The following is a 25,215-nucleotide window of genomic DNA, read 5'->3' on the forward strand; positions in this document are numbered from 1 at the left end:
CATCTATTCAAAAGTAAGCTCACACACCATATCTGAATTTAAAGGGAAAGATGATCTTGCTTTGCCTGAGCTCACTATTAAGAGAACTAGAACCTTAAAAATGGTAAAAATGCAAGTTTAAAAAAATAACTATTATGGAAATGAGGGTTGTATTTCACACCAAAAAAAAAATTAAAAAGGAATATTGTAGAACTGTACAAGGGCTTCAGGTGTCTTAAGAGGGATGAATTTGGGGGGCATGGGCCAATTAATGGGCCAAAATCCTTCAATGACCATTTTCATTTCTTTGTCTTAAAAAATAGTTCAGGAATTCTCCAAGATTTTAATTATTTTCCTTTTATTTTTATTTCCTTGGCAACTGGATGCTTTTTCATTAATATGCCACATTTTTTCTTTAGAGCCTGGTCTATTTCCACAGGTTTGCTTATTGATAACAGAGGAAGAAAAGGTATTTACTATCCTCCATCATCTTAGGGTGAACTGGTAGGAAAAGGGGCAGGGGAGTGTTGTTTGTAACTATTCATCTCAATTCGGGAAATATATTCATATTTCACATATATTCCGGTTACTGGTTCTGGGTGCTAAATTGAATCAGGTGTCCTCTCCTCTTAAGAAAATTAAGTTGCTTTGTGCAAGAGTGTTTTAATGAGAACGGAGCTGGCCGACAGTGATAAATGGGAATGACACCAAAGAGAGCATGTAAGCAGGACAATATGTGCATGTTTCTACCTCCTGGCCTATTTTTCACTGACTATTCTGAATGACTTCGCTGTTTCTTAAGGGGCCTATTAATCTCAAATTTAGTTATTACACAACGTTTATTTGAACATATATTCTGTGGATGATGACAGTTAATAAAGGAAATCTTTCACAAGCTGTATTTTTACATATCATTCCAGCTACAGCTCCAAGTCATTCTCTTGCATTGATAGAATAACCTACTGTGTGTGAGGCTTGAAAAAAAGGAACATATATTCAGATTATTTTCTAAGCACACAGGGACTCTTAAATAACTCTTAAAATGCACACTCTACCTTCAACAACACAAAAAAATCACGCAACAAAATGATTCACATCAAAGAACATCTTACCTGTTCCACCAAAATGCACAAGCTAGCCCTTCCAAGACAAGCTAGATGCCTTTTAACACTTCCAACCACCTTTTAAAGATCTGATGCCTACTTTGCTTCTGGTTCTTGCATACAGAAGCATTTTCTCACAATCAGATTGAAAAGATCGATTTTGTTGAAGTATAAAAAAAAATCTGAGGTTGCAGCAATTTGGTTTTTCTCTTCTGAACACTTTTTTCGTATACATCACCAATATAAAATAGTTGTTCCTGCATTTCTGACCAATGTCCAAGTCCATCTCTGGGATGCCAACCGCAGTCTACCCCACTCTGTCTCCTCACACATCCTCAACCTTAGTTCAGGACGTCATCACCTCTCACCCAGACAACTGCAGCAGTTTCATGATCTGACTTCTCGCTTCCCTGATGTCCTTCTACATGTCATCCTCTACACACATGCCTAACTGATATTATTACAATGAAGGTCTAACTCCTAAAACTGACATCTAAAGCCCCTTAGAGTACAGCTCTCATCTAAATCTTCAATTTCTTTCACATGGTCCCTTTTCACACATTTTTTATTCTAGTCAAACTAACCTGCTGGGAGTCTGACACACCCAACATTCCATTTTCCATATCCCTGCCTTTCTGGCAAGCTGGTCCCCATTCCTGGAATTTACTCACCTTCCACCATCTCTTAGTATCCCTAGCTTCCTTCAAAATGCAGCTCCTGCTCCCTCCAGCTGCAGGTACCTTTTCCCACCTGAAACGATTTACACAGCTTTAAATGTAGTATATATGTATTGATCCTTGTAAACGCTGTATTTTCCCAGAAGTTCTTTGACGGCCGGGACCATTGCATGTTTGCAACTGCATCCTCAGTGCCTTAGCACAGGATACTGAACATACCCAATACTCAAATCTGTGATCTCATTGATAAGAGTATGCCCTCAATTCATCCATGCCTGTCTTTCCTATGGGACTCTTGTCTGCATCTTCCCATGCATTAGTCATGGGGGGGGGCAAGAGGGCTCCCCTAATGTGCTTTGCATGATCAACGTTACATCTCTTTCTTTAGATTTCATGAGGAAACCAATGAACAACACATGGACTCATCCTCTGTTTATCCTTCACCACACATATGGAAAAAATGACATTTTTAATGACATTCCACATTTCTCTTCTGAAGTTTCTTACGCTTGGCATAAGGGTAAGTATTTTTTTAAAGTTTGTTGAACTGAATCAAGCAATTCCTGAAAGCTCAGAAAACCACTTCAATAACAGCAGTCATTGTTTTTTAATAACACATGATCCTAAAGCTCTACGTAAATTTTCAAAGAGGTTTTTCAACTAAAAACTTGACTTGGGTTCCAAAAAAGATCTGGTAGGCTAAAGATCACGGCAACTCAAGTCACATGACAATTAATAATGGCAGAAAAATTCCTACAATATTCTAAGAAAATTTTCTAGCATCGGATATGTAAGAACACTATACTTTTCTCATCTTCTGCTTGGTTCTCCAGTAACCTACAGTTTCTACAATGTTCTCCTTCACATATAAGTTTCAGTGATTATTTCCTTTTTTAGAAGTATATGTGCTATGTATGTATACATACATACATACGTACATATTCACTACTGTGCTATCAGAAATGATGAGCTCGATATGAGAAAACAAAGACAGACTTGCATGGAGCAGTAAGAGTGAAATAAGCAGAACCAAGAGAGCATCGTATACTGTAAGAGCAATAGTGTTTTAAGAATGACTTGGAGGAAATAAATCACTTTGACTATTATGAATAATCAAATTAACTACAAAGGACATATGAAGAAAGACACTGTCTGCATCTAGACAAAGAACTAAAAAATAAATGTATAGAATGGTTTTACATACGTACACTTATATATACATATTGTATCTAATGGCAGACATGGGAGGGAGGGGAAGGAAAAAGAGAGGGAAAAAGAAATTTACATAACTTTGTGATATATTCAAAAAGGAAAGCAAGTTGTACCTAACAGATCTGCAGTCTCATGTTTAATCCTTTTTTATTACACTATGTTATGGAAATGCTTGCTTTATTATATAAATCAAAAACAAAATAGTTTTTTAAAAAAGAATGAAATAAGCTGGTTTTTAAAAATTTATTTATTTATTTAACTTTTAACATTTATTTCCACAAAATTTTGGGTTCCAAATTTTCTCTCCATTTCTCCCCTCCCCCCACCCCAAAACGCCGAGCATTCTAACTGCCCCTATCACCAATCTGCCCTCTCTTCTAACATCCCTCCCTTCCCTTATCCCCATCTTCTCTTTTGTCCTGGAGGGCCCAATAACTTTCTATATCCCATTACCTGTATTTCTTATTTCCTAGTAGCAAGAACAGTACTCAACAGTTGTTCCTAAAACTTTGAGTTCCAACTTCTCCCCATCCCTCCCTCCCCATCCATTCCCTTTGGGAAGGCAGGCAATTCAATATAGGCCACATCTGTGTAGTTTTGCAAATGACTTCCATAATAGTCGTGTTGTATAAGACTAACTATATTTCCCTCCATCCTATCCTGCCCACCATTGCTTCTGTTCTCTCTTTGGATCCTGTCCCTCCCCAAGAGTGTTGACTTCTAATTGCTCCCTCCTCCCATTGCCCTCCCTTCCATCATCCATCCCACCCTGCTTATCCCCTTCTGCCCCACTTTCCTGTATTGTAAGACAGGTTTTCATACCAAAATGAGTGTGCATTTTATTCCTTCCTTTAGTCAAATGTGATGAGAGTAGACTTCATGTTTTTCTCTTACCTCCCCCCTTTTTTCCCTCCACTGAAAAGTCTTTTATTTGCCTCTTTTATGAGATAATGTGTAGGCTCTTTTTTTGATCATGGCTTTCAGGTAGGCCCATAATTTTTAAATTATCTCTCCTGGATCTATTTTCCACGTCAGTTGTTTTTCCAATGAGATATTTCACATTATCTTCCATTTTTTCATTCTTTTGGTTTTGTTTTGTGATTTCTTGGTTTCTTATAAAGTCATTAGCCTCCATCTGTTCCATTCTAATTTTTAAAGAACTATTTTCTTCAGTGAGCTTTTGAACCTCCTTTTCCATTTGGCTAATTCTGCTTTTGAAAGCATTCTTCTCCTCATTGGCTTTTTGGACCTCTTTTGCCAATTGAGTTAGCCTATTTTTCAAGGTGTAATTTTCTTCAGCATTTTTTTGGGTCTCCTTTAGCAAGGTGTTGACCCACTTTTCATGCTTTTCTTGCATCTCTGTCATTTCTCTTCCCAGTTTTTCCTCCACCTCTCTAACTTGATTTTCAAAATCCTTTTTGAGTTCTTCCGTGGCCTGAGCCCACTGAATATTTATTTTGGATGTTTGGGACACAGAAGCCTTGACTTTTATGTCTTTTCCTGATGGTTAGCATTGTTCTTCCTCATCTGAAAGGATGGAAGGAGATATCTGTTCACCAATAAAGTAACCTTCTGTAGCCTTATTTTTTTTTTCCCTTTTTGGGGCATTTTCCCAACCAGTTACTTGACTTTTGGGTCCTTTTGTCAAAGAGTAGGGTATACTCTGGGGACCTGTAAGATATCAGTTCCTCCAAGCTGGCACAATCAAGTGTGTGCTGGTCTCACACAGGGAAGGATTTTTGTGCCCAGAATCTTAGCAGCGTTTCCTCTCCACAGGCACCTGACCTCCAGTTCTGCCAATAGCACTGGGGGGGTGGGATTCAGTCAACCTGCGGGGGCAAGGCCTCCATTCAGTGCGACACAAAGACTAGCTGCCTCAGGGCGTCTACACAGGGCTGAGGTAAGACTCAGCTCTTCAGTGCCCCCAGGAGTTTTTATGATCCAGCTATGGTCTCTAGCTGCTGTAGGGGCTGCCCTGAGAACTCCTGCCACCTGCCCGATGTGAAGGCCTTTCTCCCTTCCTGGCCAGCTGAATAAACTCTGTCACTAACCTTTGGTACCTGTGGGTTGAGGGATCTGTGGACCCTCTGCTGCTGGGACTGGGGATTCTGGGACTGGGGATTCTGCAACTGGAGATTCTGCCCCAGAGGCTGTTCAGGAGCCGTGCGCACACATGGCCAAGGCTGGGCTGGGCTCAGGAGCTCCGCGTCCGATGCAACTGACGTTTCCTATCGGTCTTTCAGGTCACCCTGGCCTGGAAATCTCCTCCACTCTGTTGTTCTCCACTTCTGCTGCTCCAAAATTTGTTGAGAGTCCCTCTCTACAGGTGTTTTATGGGCTGTGTGGGGGTAGCCTCCATATGTGCGTCTTTCTACTCCACCATCTTGGCTCCACCCCCCTGAAATAGTTTTTAAAAAGGCATATATATGCTTCAAAATTCAACAGTTTCATTCTTTGGCATATTTTCTTCACCAGTGAGAACACAATTTTCCCTGCCTTCACAGACAATCTGATTTGTGGGGCTAGAGGACCTCACTGTCTGTTTGACAGTTTTCTGGACAACAGCCTTTTTGGGTTTGGTCAGGCTAATCCTCAGGTGTGTCCTCTACTACCAGAGTTCTGTACTAAGAGTCTTTCCAATGTGGTTAGAACCACTGGAGTTTGCCCTCTACCGGCACAACATTTGAGAATTAAGGGTCATCTCCATGCCACAACAAGGCATTAGAAGGAGACAACAGAAGAGGTTTAGATCTGCAATCAGTCACTAAGGACAACAATATTTTGGGGTGGGGGTGAGTGTAACTACAACCTTTTTAAGTTGACTTCAGAGAGGATCACCATGTCATCCTACACAGTGTCTCTCCCGTGGCACTGTTGTCTGAGACAACAGTAAGCTTTGGGGAACTAAATATCTGATCCAGAATAGAAAATCTTTGTTTTTCTGTTAGGTTTAACATGTAGTTCTCAATGCAGAGTCAAGTTAAACCATCTGCAGCTACTGACAAAATGTCACCCAGTAAAATAAAGTCTAGTTCTTAATAGTGCATAAAGGCACTCTGGGAAGATTATGGGTATGAGTCCTGCTTCTGACACACAAGGAGCTGTTTAGCCCTTGGCATCTAGGGAGCACAGTAGATGGAGAGATGGGCCTGGAGTCAGGAAGACCTGAGTTCAAATCCAGGCTCAGATACTTTAGCCATGTGACCCTGGGAGAGTCATTTAATCTCTGTCCACCTGGCAAGTCATTTAAACCTTCACTTCCCTCAGGAATTTTCTAAATTGTAGGTTATAGATAAATTGTTTCTCTGCTTAGTTCTCCACGAACGTAGGGAATTCCCAAACTGATGAAGTTATAGGCCCAGAATTTAAAAAGCTTTAAAACTTGTTTGTGGTACACAAATGGGGTTCTTGGGTGAGCGTGTATGTGGCTGTGCAGACACTGAGGCTGCCCCTAAAGCAGCGCGGCTCACAGCCCGTAAAAACAGGAGGGAAAACCACGAGCACTTCCAGATCGGGATCTGCAGCTGGACATTCCTTTGAAGGGCGTTTCTCCCCCAGTTTGTTAGCAGGAGCCATGATGCACACTAAGCATCCTGCTGGTTTGTGACTGAAGCTCCGTCTAAAGTTGACACGTAACCTACATTACCAGATTCATCTTGCATATTAATGAGAGCTTCTGCAGGGAGATTCTCCCAAAATATGCTTTTAAAAAACTGAGTGGAAGGGGTAGTAGCTCACAACCGGACACTTGCAAATCGGATAATCTCTGCTGAAATATTCCATATTTCCTCCAACTGTTGGTAGAACGCAGTGACCTAACTCTATGCTATTTAGCCATCCATGAGGTCTGAGACCTCCGAGCTTCTTAAGAGAGTAACAGATCAATCCCTGAGCAATAACTCTCTCATCAGCTTTTCATTAACAGTAAAAATAGCTTTCCCGTCATCTTCTGGAAAATAACTGAGAATAGAATCATTGAACTTACATGGACCTCTGTGACCATCCGCTTCAGCCCTCAGCCTCCAAAAACGACTACACTTCAACTATTCAAGACAGGTGACTTCCTAGTATTTTTCAGAGACAGAGATAATCTCTTAACAGGCTGTTCTAAAGTTCAAATTGTCTACATTTGTGGTGTCAAACTCAAATAGGAACAGGGTCCCTAATTCCCTGCAGGCAGCATACAGATTTAGTTTTAAAATGTGATATTTCCCCAGTCGTAAGATAAGGAGTTGGACTAAATGGCATCTAAGACAGCTTTCAATCCTAAAATCCTCTGAACCACAATCCAAAATGCTAGGTCTGTTTCCTCACTTATAAAAATGACTTAGACAAGATTTTTTTCATTTCTTTACATTTTAAAATCCTGTTAACTATAACCCAAAATATTAGATTTCATTTGCCTCACTAGTAAAAGCAGAGTTGGACTAGATCAGAGGTGTCAACAGTAAAGAGAGAAAGAAAATAGATTTTTATTCATTGAAAAAAATCAAGTGTTAAAATGGTGTTGGGACTTTGAATTAATAAGGGAATAAAATTATGAAGAATAACTGAGGGCAACAAAAGATTATCATCTCAATAAGAATCTGTCAATAAATTAGCACGTGAGAACAAAAATATAACAAAATGTATACGGTCTTTGTCTGAATAAGGTTTCCTCTAAGGTTCTAAGGGATTTTACAGAAGCCTCTTCTTGAGAAAAAGTGAGCGCTACTAAAACAACAAGACCACCAGGAAAAGACAAGTCAAGAGGAAACCGTGAATCTTAGCCAGATTTGGGCACCGTTCTGTTCAACTTTTTGTACAGTTACTTTGTAAAAGTAGACACTGGAGAGACAGGGTGGTGTAGACGCTGGAGAGACAGGGTGGTGTAGACAAGAGCTAGTGAGGGAGACCTGAGCACCTGTGTGCTGCTGGCACTCTGCCGAGCTAGTTAGACAAAGAATGGCAGGAGGAATTCAGTCTAATGGAAAGAACATCACATCAACAACTGTGCACAAAAGAGAGATAATCAACAGAGGGGAGACGGCGTCCCGAAGAAGGGAGGGCTTTACTTGGGACTTGAAGGAGGCCAGTGAAAGTCAGGCAGAGATGAAGAGCCCAGCCTTCGAGTACCACCTCCAATCCATGCGGGCTGTGTGACCCCTTCTCAGCACCTCCAGGGGATCTTCTAGGCCACAGACTCGTTACCAGGTTGCTTCCAGGTAGGGGAAGATTCCATACAGGGAACCCTCGCACTGATGGAGCCAGAGACATCAAACGATACTAAGAAGGAATGCTCAAGACAGGTGAATTCATGCTGCACACATGTTTCCTCTTTATTAAAAAGTTTTAACAAAATCTGAAACAACACATATTTTTAAAGGCAATCAAATACAAATGAAATAAGAGCTATTTTTCATTGAAGTAAACTACAAAGTTCAGATATAGCCATGGTCTCATGAAAAAAAAAAAGTGGATTTGGAGTTCAGTGACTTGGGTCAAATCCCAGGCCTCCGCTTTACTTCCCCCCCACTATTTCCAAACCATGCTGTCTGCACCCTGGCCATCTTCCTCCAAGTCAACTTGGGAGTCTGCCCCGGGACAGCGTAGTAAGCAAATAATGCTAATACCAATCATATAGTGCTTTAAGGTTTTCAGAATGTTTTACATAAATGTTCACGCTATCCTCCGTCTTTTATCTATCTACCTACGTAGATATCTCTATCCATCTATCTCAACTCTCTCATCTTCCTTGCTTCCTTTCTTTATCCCCTAATCTAACCCCATTTGGGGAAGGGGATTATGACTTGTTCCAAATCACAGAAGTAACAATTGGCAGAGCCCTGACTGAAGCTCAAGTCCTTTGGCTCTGATCCAGGGTCTTTACCATTATTGATCCACAAACACTTACTAAATGCCTACAATGGGCTAGGCCTTGCTCTGGGAGCTGAGGATACAAAGACTGCGACAAAGTGATTCCCTACTCTCAAAGAACTTAAAATCTGGCGGGGACAGAGACATGTACATAAAACAGATCCATGAGAAATGGACGGGGAGACACACACACACGCACATACACACGGACACAAATGTGAAAAGGGCATTTCATAAAGAATTTCTCTAAAAGGAGGAAAACTAGTCAGAGAGGAAGGAGGGATGAGAAATGCCTCAAAACTTTATCCTTTTTTGATTCTGGGCCTCTTTTTAAATTTTTAAGTGAATTCTTCTGTTTGTGACCGAGCACAGATTTGCTTAGTAGGCCAAGGAACTGTATCACCACAAGTAATGGGCTACCAAGAGATGATTTAATTAAGGGCCCCTCTGACCAACTCTGCCCAACCTGAGGCTTCCTTCTGGTCAAACGTTTTCTATCTATCAGTGACTTTCTCTAAAAAAACCACCTGAGAAGATAGTCTCAGAAGGATACAGTGTAACAACAGCCTCTCAAACTCTCAGAGATGTTAAGCTGTGATAAAAGACACTTACAGGTCTTGTCCCCAAACTCTTATGAAGACATCATCTAGAAAGCAATCAGAGCTCTAGCTAAACAATGTATTCAGCGGCTCCAAAGTGTATTATTTTCCTATTCAACAGGAATAAGGGAGCAGGGGCTCTTTTCCAATGTTGCTCTTTAGATCCCATTCCAAAACTGGTATCATTTTGTTTGTGGAGGGTGAATGGGAAGGGACAGAGAGAAGGGGTGCTGAAACAGACAACTCTGCCCATTCCTTGTCATTTTTGTGATTACTAGCTTTACAATTGTGGACCAAGCTACCTTTAGAGCAGAAGACACCTAAGCAGGAGGCAAAATAAAATGTTAATCATCATGCATAAGCCTGGAATATGGCATATACTTGGGGGAAATGAGGCACCATACAACATCATCTTGGGCTACAGGGGGGTAGGATGTTAAAATCTTGTTATGTAAATGGAATCAAACCAATTCAGCAAACATTTATTAAACACCTACTCTGCAGTAGGAACTGTGATGGGCTTTAGGGATACAAGCACAAAAGTGAAAAGCAGCCCTGGCATTCAAACTATTACATTCTGCTGGGGGAAGACACACACACAAAGCAGGACGCCCAAAGTAATAGAAATTGACTTCATAAAAGACAAGACACTAATTCAAGGGAAAGAACAACGGATTTGGAGTTGGAGACTATGGATGGTTCCACATTCAGGCTCTCCTACTTCCTATGGGACCATGGAAATTCTTTTCTTCTCTAGGCCTCAGTTTTCTCAACTATAAAACATAAGTAGCTAGCCTAGAAGACCTCTAAGGGCTATTCCATTTAAAGCTCTCTATATATGCTAGCTATTATTATAATTTCTTGTTTATTTCCATAATAGTCATGTCATGAAAGAAAACAGAGACCAAAAAAAAAAAAAATCCCCCCCCCCAAAAAAAACACAAAAAAAATAAAGTGAAAAATAGTATGCTTCGATCTACATTCAGATTTCATCAGTTCTTTCTCTGGAAGTAGAGAGCATTTTTCATCATGAGTCCTTTGGAACTGTCTTGGATTATTCACAACTGATTATCATACAAGACCGCTAGTACTGCGTATGATGTTCTCCTGGTTCTGCTCACTTCACTCTGCATCAGTTCATCTAAGTCTCCCCAGATTTTTCTGAAGTCTGTCTACTCAATATTTCTTGTAGTACAATAATATTCCACCTCAATCATATACCACAACGTATTCAGCCATTCTCCAATTGATGGGCATCCTCTCAATTTCCAATTCTTTGCCACCACAAAAAAGAGCAGTTATAAATATTTTTATACAAATAGTTTCTTTTCTCATTTAAAAATATTTTTGGAATGTTATTATTATTAAATAATACCTAGAAAAACTATCATGAAATTGAGTTTCATTACTTTACATAGGTCCAATGTCACTATGAGGTGTTTGGGGTGTTCAGGAGGAGTAGCACCTCTGGTGTGAAGGCTTGCAAAGCCCTTTTCAGGGCTGCCTGTCGACCTTTGGTGGCTACCGATTTATCCAATTCTCACCTGTGACTCCAAGAAGTTGCAGCATGTGTGGTGGCCACACCCCAGTAAACCATCTTGGCAAATGGGCTGAAACAGGTTGAGGGTAACTAAAATCGTTGGTAAGTCAGGGGGATGCCTACCCCTACTCATGTGTACGTTTTCCCTGGTAGAATGGGCAGATGAGAACAATTTGTTCCAATGGCCACAAAGGCAGCTGAAGCAGATGCTGTGGAGTGCTCAGACCCCAGCCAGGCATTAAAGACACCAAGGATATTCACTGCATCCAGCCCATCATGAGTTGTCTTGACTTCTGTCTAGCCACTGGAATCGGATGACTCAGGAAAGAGTGAGGCTGGTCATTGTGTGTAACTCTGCCTCATTTAAATCTAATTTACACACAAGTCAAGACGTCACCCGTGATGTCACTGGTCCTCTTTGAGAATGAAGGACAAACAACAGCACACAGACTTATGAAAAACACTTACTACTTTGACAGGTCTGGAATTTCTCAATAGAGTGTGTAGTTCCTACACCAGTGAGAATCTAAAACCTCTCCTATCCTTTTCATCCTGTGAAAAAGAGAACTAGTTTCAGGTCCCAATGCTATTACCACCTATGGTTCAGTAGAGAAGGATACTGGGTTTGGGAGCTGGAGAACCTGGTCTTTGCTAGGTCACTCACTACCTGTGTGATCTTAAAAGCTGCTTAATTTTCCCAATATCAATTTCTTCATTATTACAATGAGGGAGTTGAATTAGATCAGCTCTTAAAATAACATTTTTTAAAAGTTTAAAATAAAATACATGGGATTACAAAGGAAACCAAAGGTTAATGAAAATTAAGGTATAAGGTTTTTTTTTTTTCTTTTTTTCCCAGCCAAGTTCATGGACCTCTTGAAATCTATACAGGGACCATTACAGTAGCTAAGGACCCCAGGGTAAGAAACCTGGGAACAAATGACTTCTAAGGTCTCTCCTAGCTCTACATCTATAATGCTAGGACCTAATCCATGTTTTAAATGGAGTCCTCCAGAGAGTTCACCTGTAGTCAGAGATGGGTGAAGAGAGAAACAAAACATTTCCTACACTTTCAAAAGAAATCTAAGAAATTGGATTTTAGCACTACAACGGTGGTGTCAAACCCAAACCAAAATGGGGGCTGCTAAACATATACGAGGATCCCTTCTGGCCACCTGCTGACTTAGAAAAGCACGCACTATTACGGTGTATGAGTATGACGGAATGCTTCTGTGCTGTAAGAAATGATGAAGAGGAGTGGTTTCAGAAAAACCTGGGAAGACTGGCATAAACCGATGCAAAGTGCAGCAAGCAGAACCCGGAGAACAGTAGATACAGTAACAGCAAACAGTGACCCACCACAACTCCAAAGGGCTCATGATGAAATATACTATCCACCTCCAGAGAGAGCTAATGAACTCAGAGTGCACATGGTTTATTTTTCTTTTTTCTTCCACTGGCCTATTTTGGGGGCATGGAGTGGAGAAGATGGCTAACGTGGAAATTTGTTTTACGTGACACACTCTTTCTCTGTGCATACACATGCACACCCACATTTGGGATAGGTTTTTTTGTTTTTCTTGCCTTCTCATCGGGTGAGGGAAGGGGTAGGGGAAGAGAGAGACTTTAGAACCAAAAAAAAAAGAGTTTTAAAGGTCTATGCTTTAGAAAGAAAACAACATATCTATGTTCTATTGTATTTTTATCTATTTTGTTAAATATTACTCAATTACATATTAATCTGGTTCAGGGCACAATTCAACCTCCTGGCTGCCTATTTTGACACCTCTGCTCTAAAACATAGTTGGAACTTTTAATTATTCCTTTTCAGGAGCAGATTTCCCTTCCAGCTCTCTAATAACTACTTTTTATTTGTAAACCTTAATATACTTTGTAAATGTCATCTATTATCACTATTATTAATAATATGAATATGCGAAGGATTCGTAGAATAAAAAATTAGCTACTTAAACGTAAGCCACTTATTCTCCATGAATCTATTCTTTGCCAAGACAGGGGCTACAGGGTAGAACACAGAATGCACAGCCAGACTTGACTGGTTTATTAGTGACTTTTGTTGAAATGATTTTTTTTCCTTTGTTATAAGGGATGGCTCTCTAAGAAGGGGTGGGAGTTGTGGGAGGAACATATTAGAAAGAAAGATGATATAAAAACAAAACATAAAAAATTTTTAAGATATCTACATATATATAAACAAGATATATGTGTACAGGTATACATATATAAACTATTTTCAAAAAATATGTATACATATAAAAACTATCTTTAAAAAAATTCAAAAGCCTCTCATATCAGAACATGTTACTATAAATTTGAAAATGCCTCAAGACATAATCAAGGATATTTAAATTTCATTTTAGACTAAATTCATGACTTATATTGTCAGTATAATTTAAATTTTTTGGAGACGTTCAAGCTATAATTCTGTGTTTGGCTTTTAACCTGTCTCTTCTCCTCTTTCCATTTTTTCCCCTTCCTTCTGGCCGTAAAATCACAAGAGCTTCACAGCTTTTCTATAAAATTTATTCCCTTAACTACTCCTTACATCTATTTTTGAATCCCCAACTCACTTAATTAAATTCAACGTAAATTTAAATTGCAATTAACATCTTTTGAGGGATTACATGCTCTAATCACAATTATGCAATGAATATTTGAAATACATACATTTTGTTATATTATCTGAAATGCAAATTGGAGTTCAAAAAAAAGATGTTTAATAAAAAACGTATACTACTGAAGACTTTATTATGGAACTCAAGGGACTGAAATTAAGATTTGACTTTTTTTTTAGGGCAGAAAAAAATGTAAGTACAAGACAAAATCAACTGTTCTCCCTACCAAAATCCCATAGAAATGGCTTGAAATATTCCACAGACAAAACCATAATTTTAATTTTTCCTTGAAAGTTATTCAAAAAAACTGCATAAACTTCATAGTGCTACCCTAACTTTTACTAGCTTAGGTGGTCTTAAACAAAAAACATCACACAAAACTCCACAGTCTGGTGACAAAATCTGTCTTACTGCCAGACTGATCAAAGGGAAAAACAAATAATGTGATTTTTCTTACTGTAGCATATATACACATTTCTCTTCTAAGTCTACAGTTGACAGACTGTAAGGGACAATGCAGCAAGGCAGGGTCCACGGTGAAATATAACCAACACATTTTGGAGTGTACATGACTCATCCTCTCTTTGGGAGCACAGATCTAAGACTGAAGGGACCTTAGAGGTCATTCAATCCAACTCCCTCATGTAGAAGCCTGTTGAGGTTAAAAATCTACTTCAGCTCCCACCGGGCTTAAGGATGGTCAGTCAGAGCCAGGATTCTAACTCAGGTCCGATGACATTCTTTCCATAATTTCTCCTCTCCGTTTGCTGAGATTATGCCTACTGAAGCAGAGAATAAACAAAATAAAACTCTGCCACATAACAATGCTGATGCTCATCTATAACCTAAAGTAATTATTAAGCGTCCAAGGAAGACTCAAATTTGAGGTAAACAGATAACTGCTGAAGATATAGATGTGAAAGTAGCAACCACTTAATAGGGACATACTCAGGAAACGGTGATGCTATGGATAAAGGTACTAGGTTTGGAGTCAGAAGACTTGAGTTTACTTAATTACTACCTATTTGACCCAAGGTTTATTACTTAATTACTACCTATCTGAATTTCTCTAGATCTCAGTTTCCTCATCTGTAAAATAAGAAGGTTGGATTAGAGACCTTTTAAGAAGTTCTCTTCCAGATCTAAATCTGTGACCATATGATCTGATCACACTCAAGTGTCCCAATGACCATTTAACAATGAAGACCACATCCTAACCATGCCTCCCCAACTCTCATCCATAATCTCCCAATAAAGCTATCTGCCACAGCATGAAGCAATCATGTACAATATAAAGAAGTATGTAACTGCCAAATCTAGTCTAAAGGAAACTTGGCACCGAAGAAAGAATGCCATGTTAGTTTGATCCATGAAAAATACAGTCAATCTTCAAAGTTCCAATGGGGGGAAAATGCCCCATTGTATAATATAGTTTTAAATGACAGCACTGGGGAATGAAACTCACATTCTCACATGCTTTTTCTGCATGTAGCGTTTCTAGGAGACATGTAGGTTTCCAAAAGAAGAGTGAAATCCATGTATTACCAAGTCAAATCATAAACCAATCTTACCCCATAGGAAAATCTAGGCTCTTCTCCAAAGATCATTCTGTTACAAGGCCAGTGTATGTTTACCTGCTTTCTGAAGACACTCATTTCTTAAATAACACATTACTAAGTACTTGAAGTGAGGTTCAGAATTTAAAACTAACCACATGCAAGCATCTCCTACCATTCTAAATGAGAAGACTTTTAACCAGATCGTTCATTAATATATCAATACATCTTGCTACCATCTTCCTAGGAGAGTTCATGGTAGGTGCTGTTTGGGAGATCTGGTAGAAGAAGGGAAAATCTCCTGGGGAAGACGTTCCACGTAGCACAATTGTCTTGCTAGACTTCCACCAAAGTACCAAGAATCAGCCTATCAAAAAGTAGTCTGAACATAAAACAGCACCCCACTGGGAACTGAACTCCCACTTAAGAAGCCATCTTCAGAAAGTATTCCTGTCCTAAACGACAAGTTCAAATTGTATCTCAAAGCCTGTATTTTAAAAAGGGAAGGGAGGAGGAGATGTTGTTAAATATGGCTTTAAAAAAAATTTAATACAACCCTGCCTATCTTTTTTTTTTTAATTCTACTGCAAAATACAGGGTAAGAAGCAAATGTAGATTCTGAAAGAGTGATGAAGGTTTTGAAAAATACCCTGCTGTCAGCACTGTACACAGGTACCGATGCATTACTGCACCTTAGTTTAAAATAAATCAGCCTAAACGCCTGCTTTGGTAAGCCCTTCAGCAGCCCTTCTACTGGTGGTGGGAAAGTCTGCCTACCAAGAAATTAATTAAGAAATGAACTATATACAGAGTCCAGTTCAGAGACTTAGATTACATCCTTCCTCATAAACTTTCTCCCCTCTCCCTCTAGTAAAAATCTTCCTCCAGACTTCCTTCCCACATTTGCATATCTGTGCAGTCTTATTCTTTTTTTTCCCCAAACCCCTTTGCCCTTTCAATCATGAAGCATATTACTCCACTGTCAGTGCAAAGCAGGCCCTAACAACAGGGAACCCAGCTGGGATAGGAAGAGGGCAGGAGGCTCATGCATTAACATAATAATCCAACTGTGTTCCCATAGGCCCTTAGGGCAGACAGCATATTAGGTAGGCCTCCTGTGCAGACCCTGGTGGAAGCTGCCTTATCACCTGCCTATCAACCGGTGGCAGATAGAGGCGGCTCGATAGCAGCAGCTCCTGCCAAGCTGTGGTGCCCAATTACCTTACTACAAAAGACAGAAATCCATTTCTCTATGTCTGTTTAATGTACTCAATGCGTTTCCTTATTTATGATTCGAATCTACGTCTCTGCATCGTTTCCAAGGGATTGACTTACTGCCTTTTAACTTCTGAAAGTCGAGTTTGTCTGAAGGCCAGAGGACGAGGCGGCGATAGGCATTCCAAACACAGAAAAACACAGGCTGGTCAAACTAATGGTCTGGGCAGCTGGTTTTTGGAGGTATCTCAATCAATAAGAGGGTAAGGGAAGTGGCCATCACTGTTTCCTCTGGGGAGGAAGAAAAAAAGGGAGAGGGAAGGGAAAAAAAACAACAGCCCATACTGGTGGTTTCTCAAACCCTGATAATTATTCTAACCTAAACAGAGCCAGTTTTAAGGGGCTGTCCACATGTAGCACATGCTTTTGTGCACACTGGTTTGGAAACTGAGTGAATCATTACCATTGGCTGAAAGATGAGCTAACAAAAGATAAACCAACGCCATGCCATCTCACCATTGACTCATTAAGGGTCCTCTCAACCTTCACTTAACAAATATCCCATGATCCTTTTATCATTGTGATGTCTTCCATTTCAAAGAAAAGATGCTGGCTACAGCACAAGGATCTCCCCCTCCCCTTTCCCCTTAGCTCTCACTGTGGTCTGTCCTCCATAAGGCTCAATTTCAATACCGCTCAGTTAAGAGAGTCTCTGATTCACTGTATCTGTCTCCCCAACCCCCAACGCTACACAAGCCACTGTCCATAGCAAATAAGGTAAAGACAAGAGAACCAGTCATTTAAAAGTGGCTTTATTTACTACACATTACATAAGATCCTTAAAATACTACCAGGAGGCATTCTGAAATCAAATTCAGCTCACCAAATTACACCAACTCAGTAGTCACAAACTCCTTAGCCCATATTCCCTTAAAAAGAGAGTTCATTCACATGAAGAAGGTACATAACTAACAATATATTCCAAGTAAAATAAGAGCTTTTGGCACTACACAAAACTAAGCTATTTAAAAGCATGAGAGTGGCTAATTATTAAGGAAACCTTTTCAACTGCTCACATACTTCCCAAAAAATGATTTTCTAGAAGCAAGTTATGTCTTGGTTTTGTACATATTTTAATAAAAAATGAATCCTTTAGCCTAGCAAAAATGCATTTATCTAACATTTCTATGAATATTAAATGTTACGGAACTAACATTATTATTTAAGGAAATCAATCTAATACATTTTATGTGCATTCAAATAATTAGGTAAAAAGTAAATAACAAGGGCTATGTCCAACAAATAACACAGATTTCCCCATCAGAGTTACTTCTGTTGGCTGAGCAACACCTACTTTGGCACTCCATCAACAGATGAAGCTGACAACTGGGTAACATATCAGCTCTTTGGCCAACTACTGGACATACAAGACAGAGGACAGATACCCCCAGCATGGTGGAATTTGCTTACTACACCCTTTACAAAGCAATCTGGGGAAAATATAAAAAGAACAGGAAAAATAATAATAATTTGTCTTCTTCTGTGGGTCAAGTCTGGGCTATTTCATGGTTTCTGAAAATACACTCTATTACATTACACATTGATGGAACTGTAAATACAAAATATTAAACTCAATTATAAATATTAATGCTTATATGTGCGTTAAACAGCAAAATTATAATCCCCTTTCTGACCTTTTGGGGATTCCAAATCTCTTTATAAATAAATTCTCATGATTTGACGAAACATAATGCATCTTCTGGGTCATTAAAAACTGAAATGTGATTTTTGATTAAAAAAACAACCACACACAGACACACACACACACACACATGAGCTACTTGGTGGCAGGATATATATAGTCACCTAGACTCTGGTATAATTCCTAAAAGGGGTAAACTTATACTTTAGGGTAAACAAAAGGAAAACAGGGATACAAAATGGAAATCTAAGCATTCCCTTTGCTCTGGGCTTTAACTATTTCCATTCCAAGATCAGCTTCTCCAATCAGGGTAACAGCACCTCTGTAGGTTGGTCTGAAAGAATCCTTATCTAGTACTGAATTTAAGGTCTAAGACATTAATGCTGATATTGGATGAGTTTAAAAAACACCACAAAAACAAAAACTGTGGAGATGAAATAATCCCCATTTTTAAAAAATGAGAGTAAATTTTTAAAAACACTAAAGAAATATACATTTTTCTTTGAGCACAACAGACCAATTTTAACCCCCCCAACGTCCCTCTCCCTCCTTCCTCTCCCCCCCCCCCACCAGTTCTGTATAGGAAATACATTTATAAGGCATCTTAAGGTTTGTAAAAGTATTTCACATATGTTGAATCCTTTGAGCCTAGAGAAGTAGGTGCTATTATGATACTCATTTCACAGGCAAACAGAAGTTAAGTGACTTGCCCAGGGTCACACAAGCACTAAGTTTCTGAGTCAGGATTTAAATTCAAGTCTACAAGCCTCCAAGCCCCTCCCATTAATCCACTTTGCCACCTCCCTACCTTGCAGAAGCAAAGGAGCTAGAGGAAACTTTAGAGACTATATAGCCCCGAGGTTCTCAAAGTGGATTCCACAGACCCCAAGGATCCTCGAGGTCAAAATTATTTTCAAAATACTACTAAAACCTTATTTTTGTATTAAAATAGTCCTTCCTTTTTAAACGAATTATCTGTGCAAGGCCCTATTTTCTTCAGATACTTCAATCAAAATAACATGGCATAACATAATGAATACAGGAAGTAGATAAGGATGCAGCTATCTTCTATTAAGCCAGACATTAAGAAAAATTTGCAAAAAAAGGTAGAATAATGCTATTTTGCTTACTAAAATTTTCTGTTTCAGAAAAGTTTTACTCGCAAAAAAAAGATTTCTTACTTTTAAATGAATAAATTAACATTTTAAAAGCAATCAGTTTTAATTTCCAATACAGTAAGTAGATCCACATAAACAAAAGCTCTTTGGGGTTTCCAATAATTTTTAAGAGCATAAAGGGATCCTGAGACCACAAAGTTGGAGAACCACTAGTCTAGCCCAATCCTCTTATTTCAAAGATAAGGAAATTAACTCCCAGGGAGGGGAAGTGACCCAGGACCATGTTTAAGTGGTCAGTAGTAGAATCATATCTGAAGCTGAGTCCCCTGAGTATATAACCATTGCTCTGTACTATTATCACACATTATGTCCTTTCCATGGGATCACTGGCATTTAGAGCTGAAAAAAACCTGAGAGATCACCTCATCCAACCTCTTCCTTTTACAAATGAGGAAGCTGCGGCCCACACAGGTGGAGTAACTTAAGCAAGGTCACACAGGTCATTAATTTCTAATGGGCTTTCAACTCCTAGGCAGACAATTCTCCATAGAGTTTTTAGATGTATCCTCTCTACCTACATTACTGAGGAGCAGGAACAGCTAGAAGAGCTTTGTTTCATACCCAAGCATTTTCTGAGGTAACTCATTTTGCTTCATAACATAAGCCTGGCCCAGACCGTTCCTAACTGATGCGTGTGCTCATGTCACTTCTCCCAAGGATAAAGCTACACATGCCACACAAAACTTATGCAGTGAAATAGATGCCATTTGACTCTGCTTCTCCCGGAATAGCCCTTCAGCTGTTGAGGCACATATGTTTTTTTTCTTCAGGCAAAATCCCCAGGCTAAGATAACTGAAAACTTGTATCTTTAGAAAGTCCTGCTCCTCAAATATTATTTCAAAGTATCTGATAACCAGTTGCAGTTTCATTTCATATTTGACCATGTAGCACTCCAATGGAAAAGGGGAAATTGAGGCCACTGGAAGATTCCTATCTGCCAGCTGCTCGGATATTCTTTTGACAGAAACACCCAACATTCTGTTTCTATCATGCATCAAGACTCTCATTTTGCCCCTTATTTTTTCACTACTTTGTTAAAACTGCTGCGAGTTTTAAGGGCTCAAGAACTGATCAGCTTTGGTCCAAGTACCCCACTTGTCCTTTTAGGATGCCCCCTACAAGTGACACAGAGGCACTGCAACCCTGCCCCTCCCCAAGATGTGGTCCAATCACCTTGCAATCTCAGTCTCTTATGCAACAGTGAACCCAAGACAACTCTACTAAACCCAAAAAGATGCTGAGGACTTTTGCCCAAAAACCCTAGAAAAGAAGAAGAAAACAACTTCAAAATAAGAATCAGCAGAATATGAGAGTCAAAGAAACCTTTCAAAATAAAGTCATTCAAGAAAAAGAGCCCCCAGCCCTACCAAATCTACTCAAACCTTCCACTGGAGCTGTGGGATCTCCTCACTGTGGGAGCTTCCTCTGAGGACACAACCCTAATTCTCTTCAGAGCCTGGTCATCTTACGCATCTCCTATCTGTGTCCTCCCATAAACATCCAGTCTAGGGTTCTTCACCTTCCCTTGACTTCAGGACAATGCCAACGAGCTGTCCACAGTATCCCTCATTCTCACCCTGTGGCCAATCCTTCTTTTTAACTCGTGCATTTTAATGAAATCCTTTATGCCACAGCATAATTCCATACAATGCATGGCAGCGTACTTTAGCCTACCATGAGCCTTTTCAAGTCTATTATGAGAAATAGGCATGTTAGAGGAACATAATTTCAACGAACAAAGTCAACTTAAATTTTGTATCTGCCTTAATTCAATCATATGCACAGTCTCATTGTGAAGTGTTGGCAGAGAACTAGTATTAACATCATTGACCCCTAAACTGGTTACAAAAGGAGACATTCCATGGGGGGAGGGGAGCAGAAGGGAAGAGACAGAGACGGGATCTTAACGGTTTGTCCCTTCCAATTAACCCCTACTTCAATCCAGACTCTTCCTAGACAGGAGGAACAGACTGATAAAAGGTGGAGGACAGGGTCAGGGATAATAATGAAAAATAAGAAGGAATGGGATAGAAATGTGAAAGGAAGGAAGGTGAAAAAAGAAATGAAGGAGGGAAAGAAGGAAGGAAGAGAGAGGGAGAGAGGAAAAGAAGGAAAAAGGGAAGAAAGAAAATAAGAAAGAGAAAAAAGGTCATAGGTTCACAGATTTGGAGTAGGAAGGGATGTTAAGTCCAACATTCACATTTTACAGATGATGAAAAAGAAGCGCAGGGAAATGTAGCAACTTGCCATGAATCATGTGGACTGTAAAGTGACAGAACCGACATTTAAATTCGTGTTTAACTCCAAAGGCAGAACACTTTGCAGTGAGCTACCGTGCCTTGAGGTCCATAACCTCCATGGTATAAACAGAAAAGCTCGTGTTTTTCCCTTTCCTTCTCATTTTCTAGAGTGACACTGAACATCAGAAAAAGAAAAATCCACCGAAGGACTAAAATGTATCTACTCAGTACCAAGTACAGTAAAAAGACACACAGATGTGGTCACAGCTGTAAACAACTAAACGTTATGTGAAACATGACCCTAGCTATCCAGGATCTATTTCTATTTACAAAAGCATACAGGTTGCTCATGGCAAGTCGCCAGCAGCCAGATCTGCCTTTCTAGGGCTTTTCCTTCCTCTCATCTCAAGTTTAGAAGGATAAAGTTTTGAGAAGAAAGCAGTAAGGAAAATTCACATTATCATAGTGGCCTGGAGCTGCTGGTGTAAGTTCTGATCCTGGGAGGGCATCCTCCTTTTTGTGAGTATGAGTACAGGTCACAGCCTACTACAACCTGATCTACCTTGTATTGTGGGACATGAATATTGCTGACGTGAATATGATTAAGACTTGGGCTTTAAAAAAATGTACTTATTATCACTGAAATTGATGTTCAAAACAGCAAGCCAGCACCCATACTGGTTTTTAAAAGCCTACAATGCATTGTTCACAATGTAAAATACAAACAACCAGCTATGCATACAAGTATGAAGAGAGAAAGTACAAATGAACCATCATTGCTGTATTAATTCTTTTCTACAAAAAAAAGTACAGGGGCCACTCCAGTGCTTTGTGCAGTTGGAAAATTCTGTTTCATCTTAAATGCTTAAAATAAACTAGGAATTAATTCATCACCACCCAAAGAGAAAAAAAATCAATGAATCCCTGCAAAATTCTCCTTGGAGCTTCTTTCCCCAGAGAAGTTAAAATTAGTCTTGACCCCTAGACAATAATAATAACATCTTAAGACTGAATTGCCAACAGATATATTCAATTAGAACAGAAGAAACCTTTACAGAGTTTGGGTATGTGGATTAGTTGCACCTAAAGAACGTCATACCATAAGAGTTAAAAGAGGCTAATGATACCCTTGCTGCCAGTGATTTATAAGTTCTAACACCAGGAAAAATGGTGCATGGATTTCACTCCACAATGTTGCCAGGTGCAAAACAAATCATTTACCATGGTCAAGAGGCATCTTTTGTTTTGTCTAGATACTTATATCTAGAGGCTAAGACATCAAAGGCAAAAATCAGATGTCTATACATGCCCAGGGGTGTCAATTAATCCTAAAAGCTTTCCAACATCTAGAACCCAAAGTAACTGAAAATAGCTCATATCCTCAAATTTTATACATATATCCAATATTATGGATAATATACAAGCTACAGATGGACTTATATAATACCAACAGGTGAGGAAAAAAAGAGATTTTAATGAACATTTCAATAATACCATTGTAAGGTGAGACAGAAATCATTCACAGGGTATAAATTTCCTTTCACTGAGATTTAATCAGAATTCAGCTGAAGACTAGGAAGTTATGCTCTAAAACTTCTACCAAGAACAATACCTAAATTGTGACAATAATATTTAAACACTGAGGCTCAATGATTCAGTGACAAATAGTTGTCCACCGGAATGGCTACTCACTGTTTTTAAGCTTTTATCTGAGAGATGAAATATGTACTTGATTGACTGAATGCCCTTATTTGAGATGAGAATGACAGTAAATGTTTAGAAATTTTACCAAGTCCCTAAAATTTTTCATTTTCTCTGGATGGCTGTACAGTTGTTGAGTTTTATTATTATTGTTATCATCCATATTGGTGGTAGTGTTATTCTACCACTAGAAATTGTACTAAAAAGAATACGTACTAAGAAACCTACAAAAAATTAGGGTTACTTCAACAAAAGGGTTAATTAGGGATACAAATTTTTCTCAGACTGTTAATAATGGGAATGACATATACTATGTGCCCATAAGTAATTCTCAGGTATCTTTGATCTTCAGTCCCACCGATTTCTGTTGCCTACCGTAGCCTGGCCTCTGGGACTCTCTCAGAACCAGACATCTGGCTACTTTGTTGTTTTAGACTAATCTCATCCCACGAGAGCTCAAGAAATGACACCAGGCAAGGAGGGTCCTGGCAAGGGAAAAAACATTACAATATTAGCAGATTTTTTGGAGTGGACTGGAGTACCAAAATTGTCTTCAAATTTCTATGGGGGTCTTAGAAGCTGTACTGTTCTGTGGGGTTTTTTTGCACAAGAATAATTTAAATAGGATGTACATCTATACATTCCATCTTTAAAGACTATCAATCATCTTTAAAAATTCACTGAATGTTAATCATGGAAAATTACAATGTGTCCGGAAAAGTTAAGAGTGGGGGGAGGGGAATACAAATCAAATAGCTTCTGCACCCATCTGTTAGGGTTGGGTGATGGCTGATAAAACAAAGATTTTAATTGTCAGCTGAAAGGTGACACCAAAATTGTGGGATAATGCCCAAGATTTGCAAACTAGAGTTGCTCGGCTCCCATTATCACAACTCCCTCCCCTAACCTGCTCTTTCTTCTTAGTAACATTTTTTTTTTTTAGGACCTTGGCTGCCAATCAGCCAGAAGGATTTTGAGTAAAGTAGGCTTCTTTTTAAGTATGCCTTTGAGATACCAGGAGCGACCAAAGAGAGGAGTGTGAGCTTTAAAAACAAATAAAGGGGACTCAGCACAAAGAGCACTTTGGGGGAAGAGACAACAGTCATCAATATTTTTCCCAGGGCAACAAATAATCATCAACATTTTAATACCTTTTTTAGTGATTATTGTTCAATCCCCAGATCGATCTCTTCTGAGGTCCAAGGAAACAATTTATGCAAATAAGTTACACAAATACAAGATAAGCCAAGGAGGGATAGGTTGCCAATTTCTCAACTTTCTGAGTTTGCCTCTTAAAATTTAAGGAATTATGTGACATATATATGTATATGTACATTATATACATATATCATACTATCATATATGATATATATGTCATACTATCTTCATGCCAAATACCTACTTCTTGTCCATACATATTTGAATGAGAAATTCCAAAATTTCCTGGCACTAACATTACAGAGAGAAGCTTGTTCTGCTGTATGTAGAAAAATAAAAGTCACCGTGTACTTGAATAAAATAACGAGGTGCCTTGTTCACAACTGGCTTGAAGAAATGGCTTGTTTTCTGTTTTATGCTTCAATTTTCTTTGCATTAATAAAAAGGTGAGGCTGTATGGTGACTTTTGCCATATGCTGTATTTCAAATCCAGTCTTCTCTCTCATGAGTTCATAATTCCCCATTTTAGCAACAACATCTACTGAAACCAGTTACCTCCATGGTGATTAATGACACAGACAGACAATTTTAAGACAGTATAAACATGAGAAAGGAAATCTTAAACAGCTGCATTTCTCTTTTTAATGAAAATTCCCCCAGTAGAATAGAAAGATGCTGGGGAAAGGGGAGGGGGAACATAGTAAGAAGAGGGAGAAATACTAAAAAACAAAACAAGATGTTTTATTTCAAACACCTTCCTCTCCCAGAAGATGCAAGACCAAGGTGAAAAACACTTGCTGAAAATCACACCCTGTCTTCTAAAGGGAGGTCAGCAGAACTCCCTCAGGTTATCTAAGCAATG

At 39.1% G+C, this 25,215-nt stretch overlaps 1 protein-coding gene across 6 annotated transcripts in view; it reads right to left on the reverse strand.

Annotated features, from left to right (window-relative positions):
- Positions 1–25,215, reverse strand: part of SLC10A7 (solute carrier family 10 member 7) — a 273,274-nt gene that overhangs the window by 194,473 nt on the left and 53,586 nt on the right. The window contains exon 5 of one of the 6 annotated variants that reach the window (XM_072621190.1): positions 22,949–23,680. The exons of the other annotated variants lie outside the window; for them this stretch is intronic. Coding sequence (XP_072477291.1) covers positions 23,567–23,680 — 114 coding nt within the window. The 3' untranslated portion in view covers positions 22,949–23,566. Of the gene's footprint in view, positions 1–22,948; positions 23,681–25,215 lie in introns of those variants that run through there. 6 annotated transcript variants of the gene reach the window in all.

Source organism: Notamacropus eugenii, chromosome 6 (assembly GCF_028372415.1).
Source record: "Notamacropus eugenii isolate mMacEug1 chromosome 6, mMacEug1.pri_v2, whole genome shotgun sequence".
Classification (NCBI taxonomy): domain Eukaryota; kingdom Metazoa; phylum Chordata; class Mammalia; order Diprotodontia; family Macropodidae; genus Notamacropus; species Notamacropus eugenii.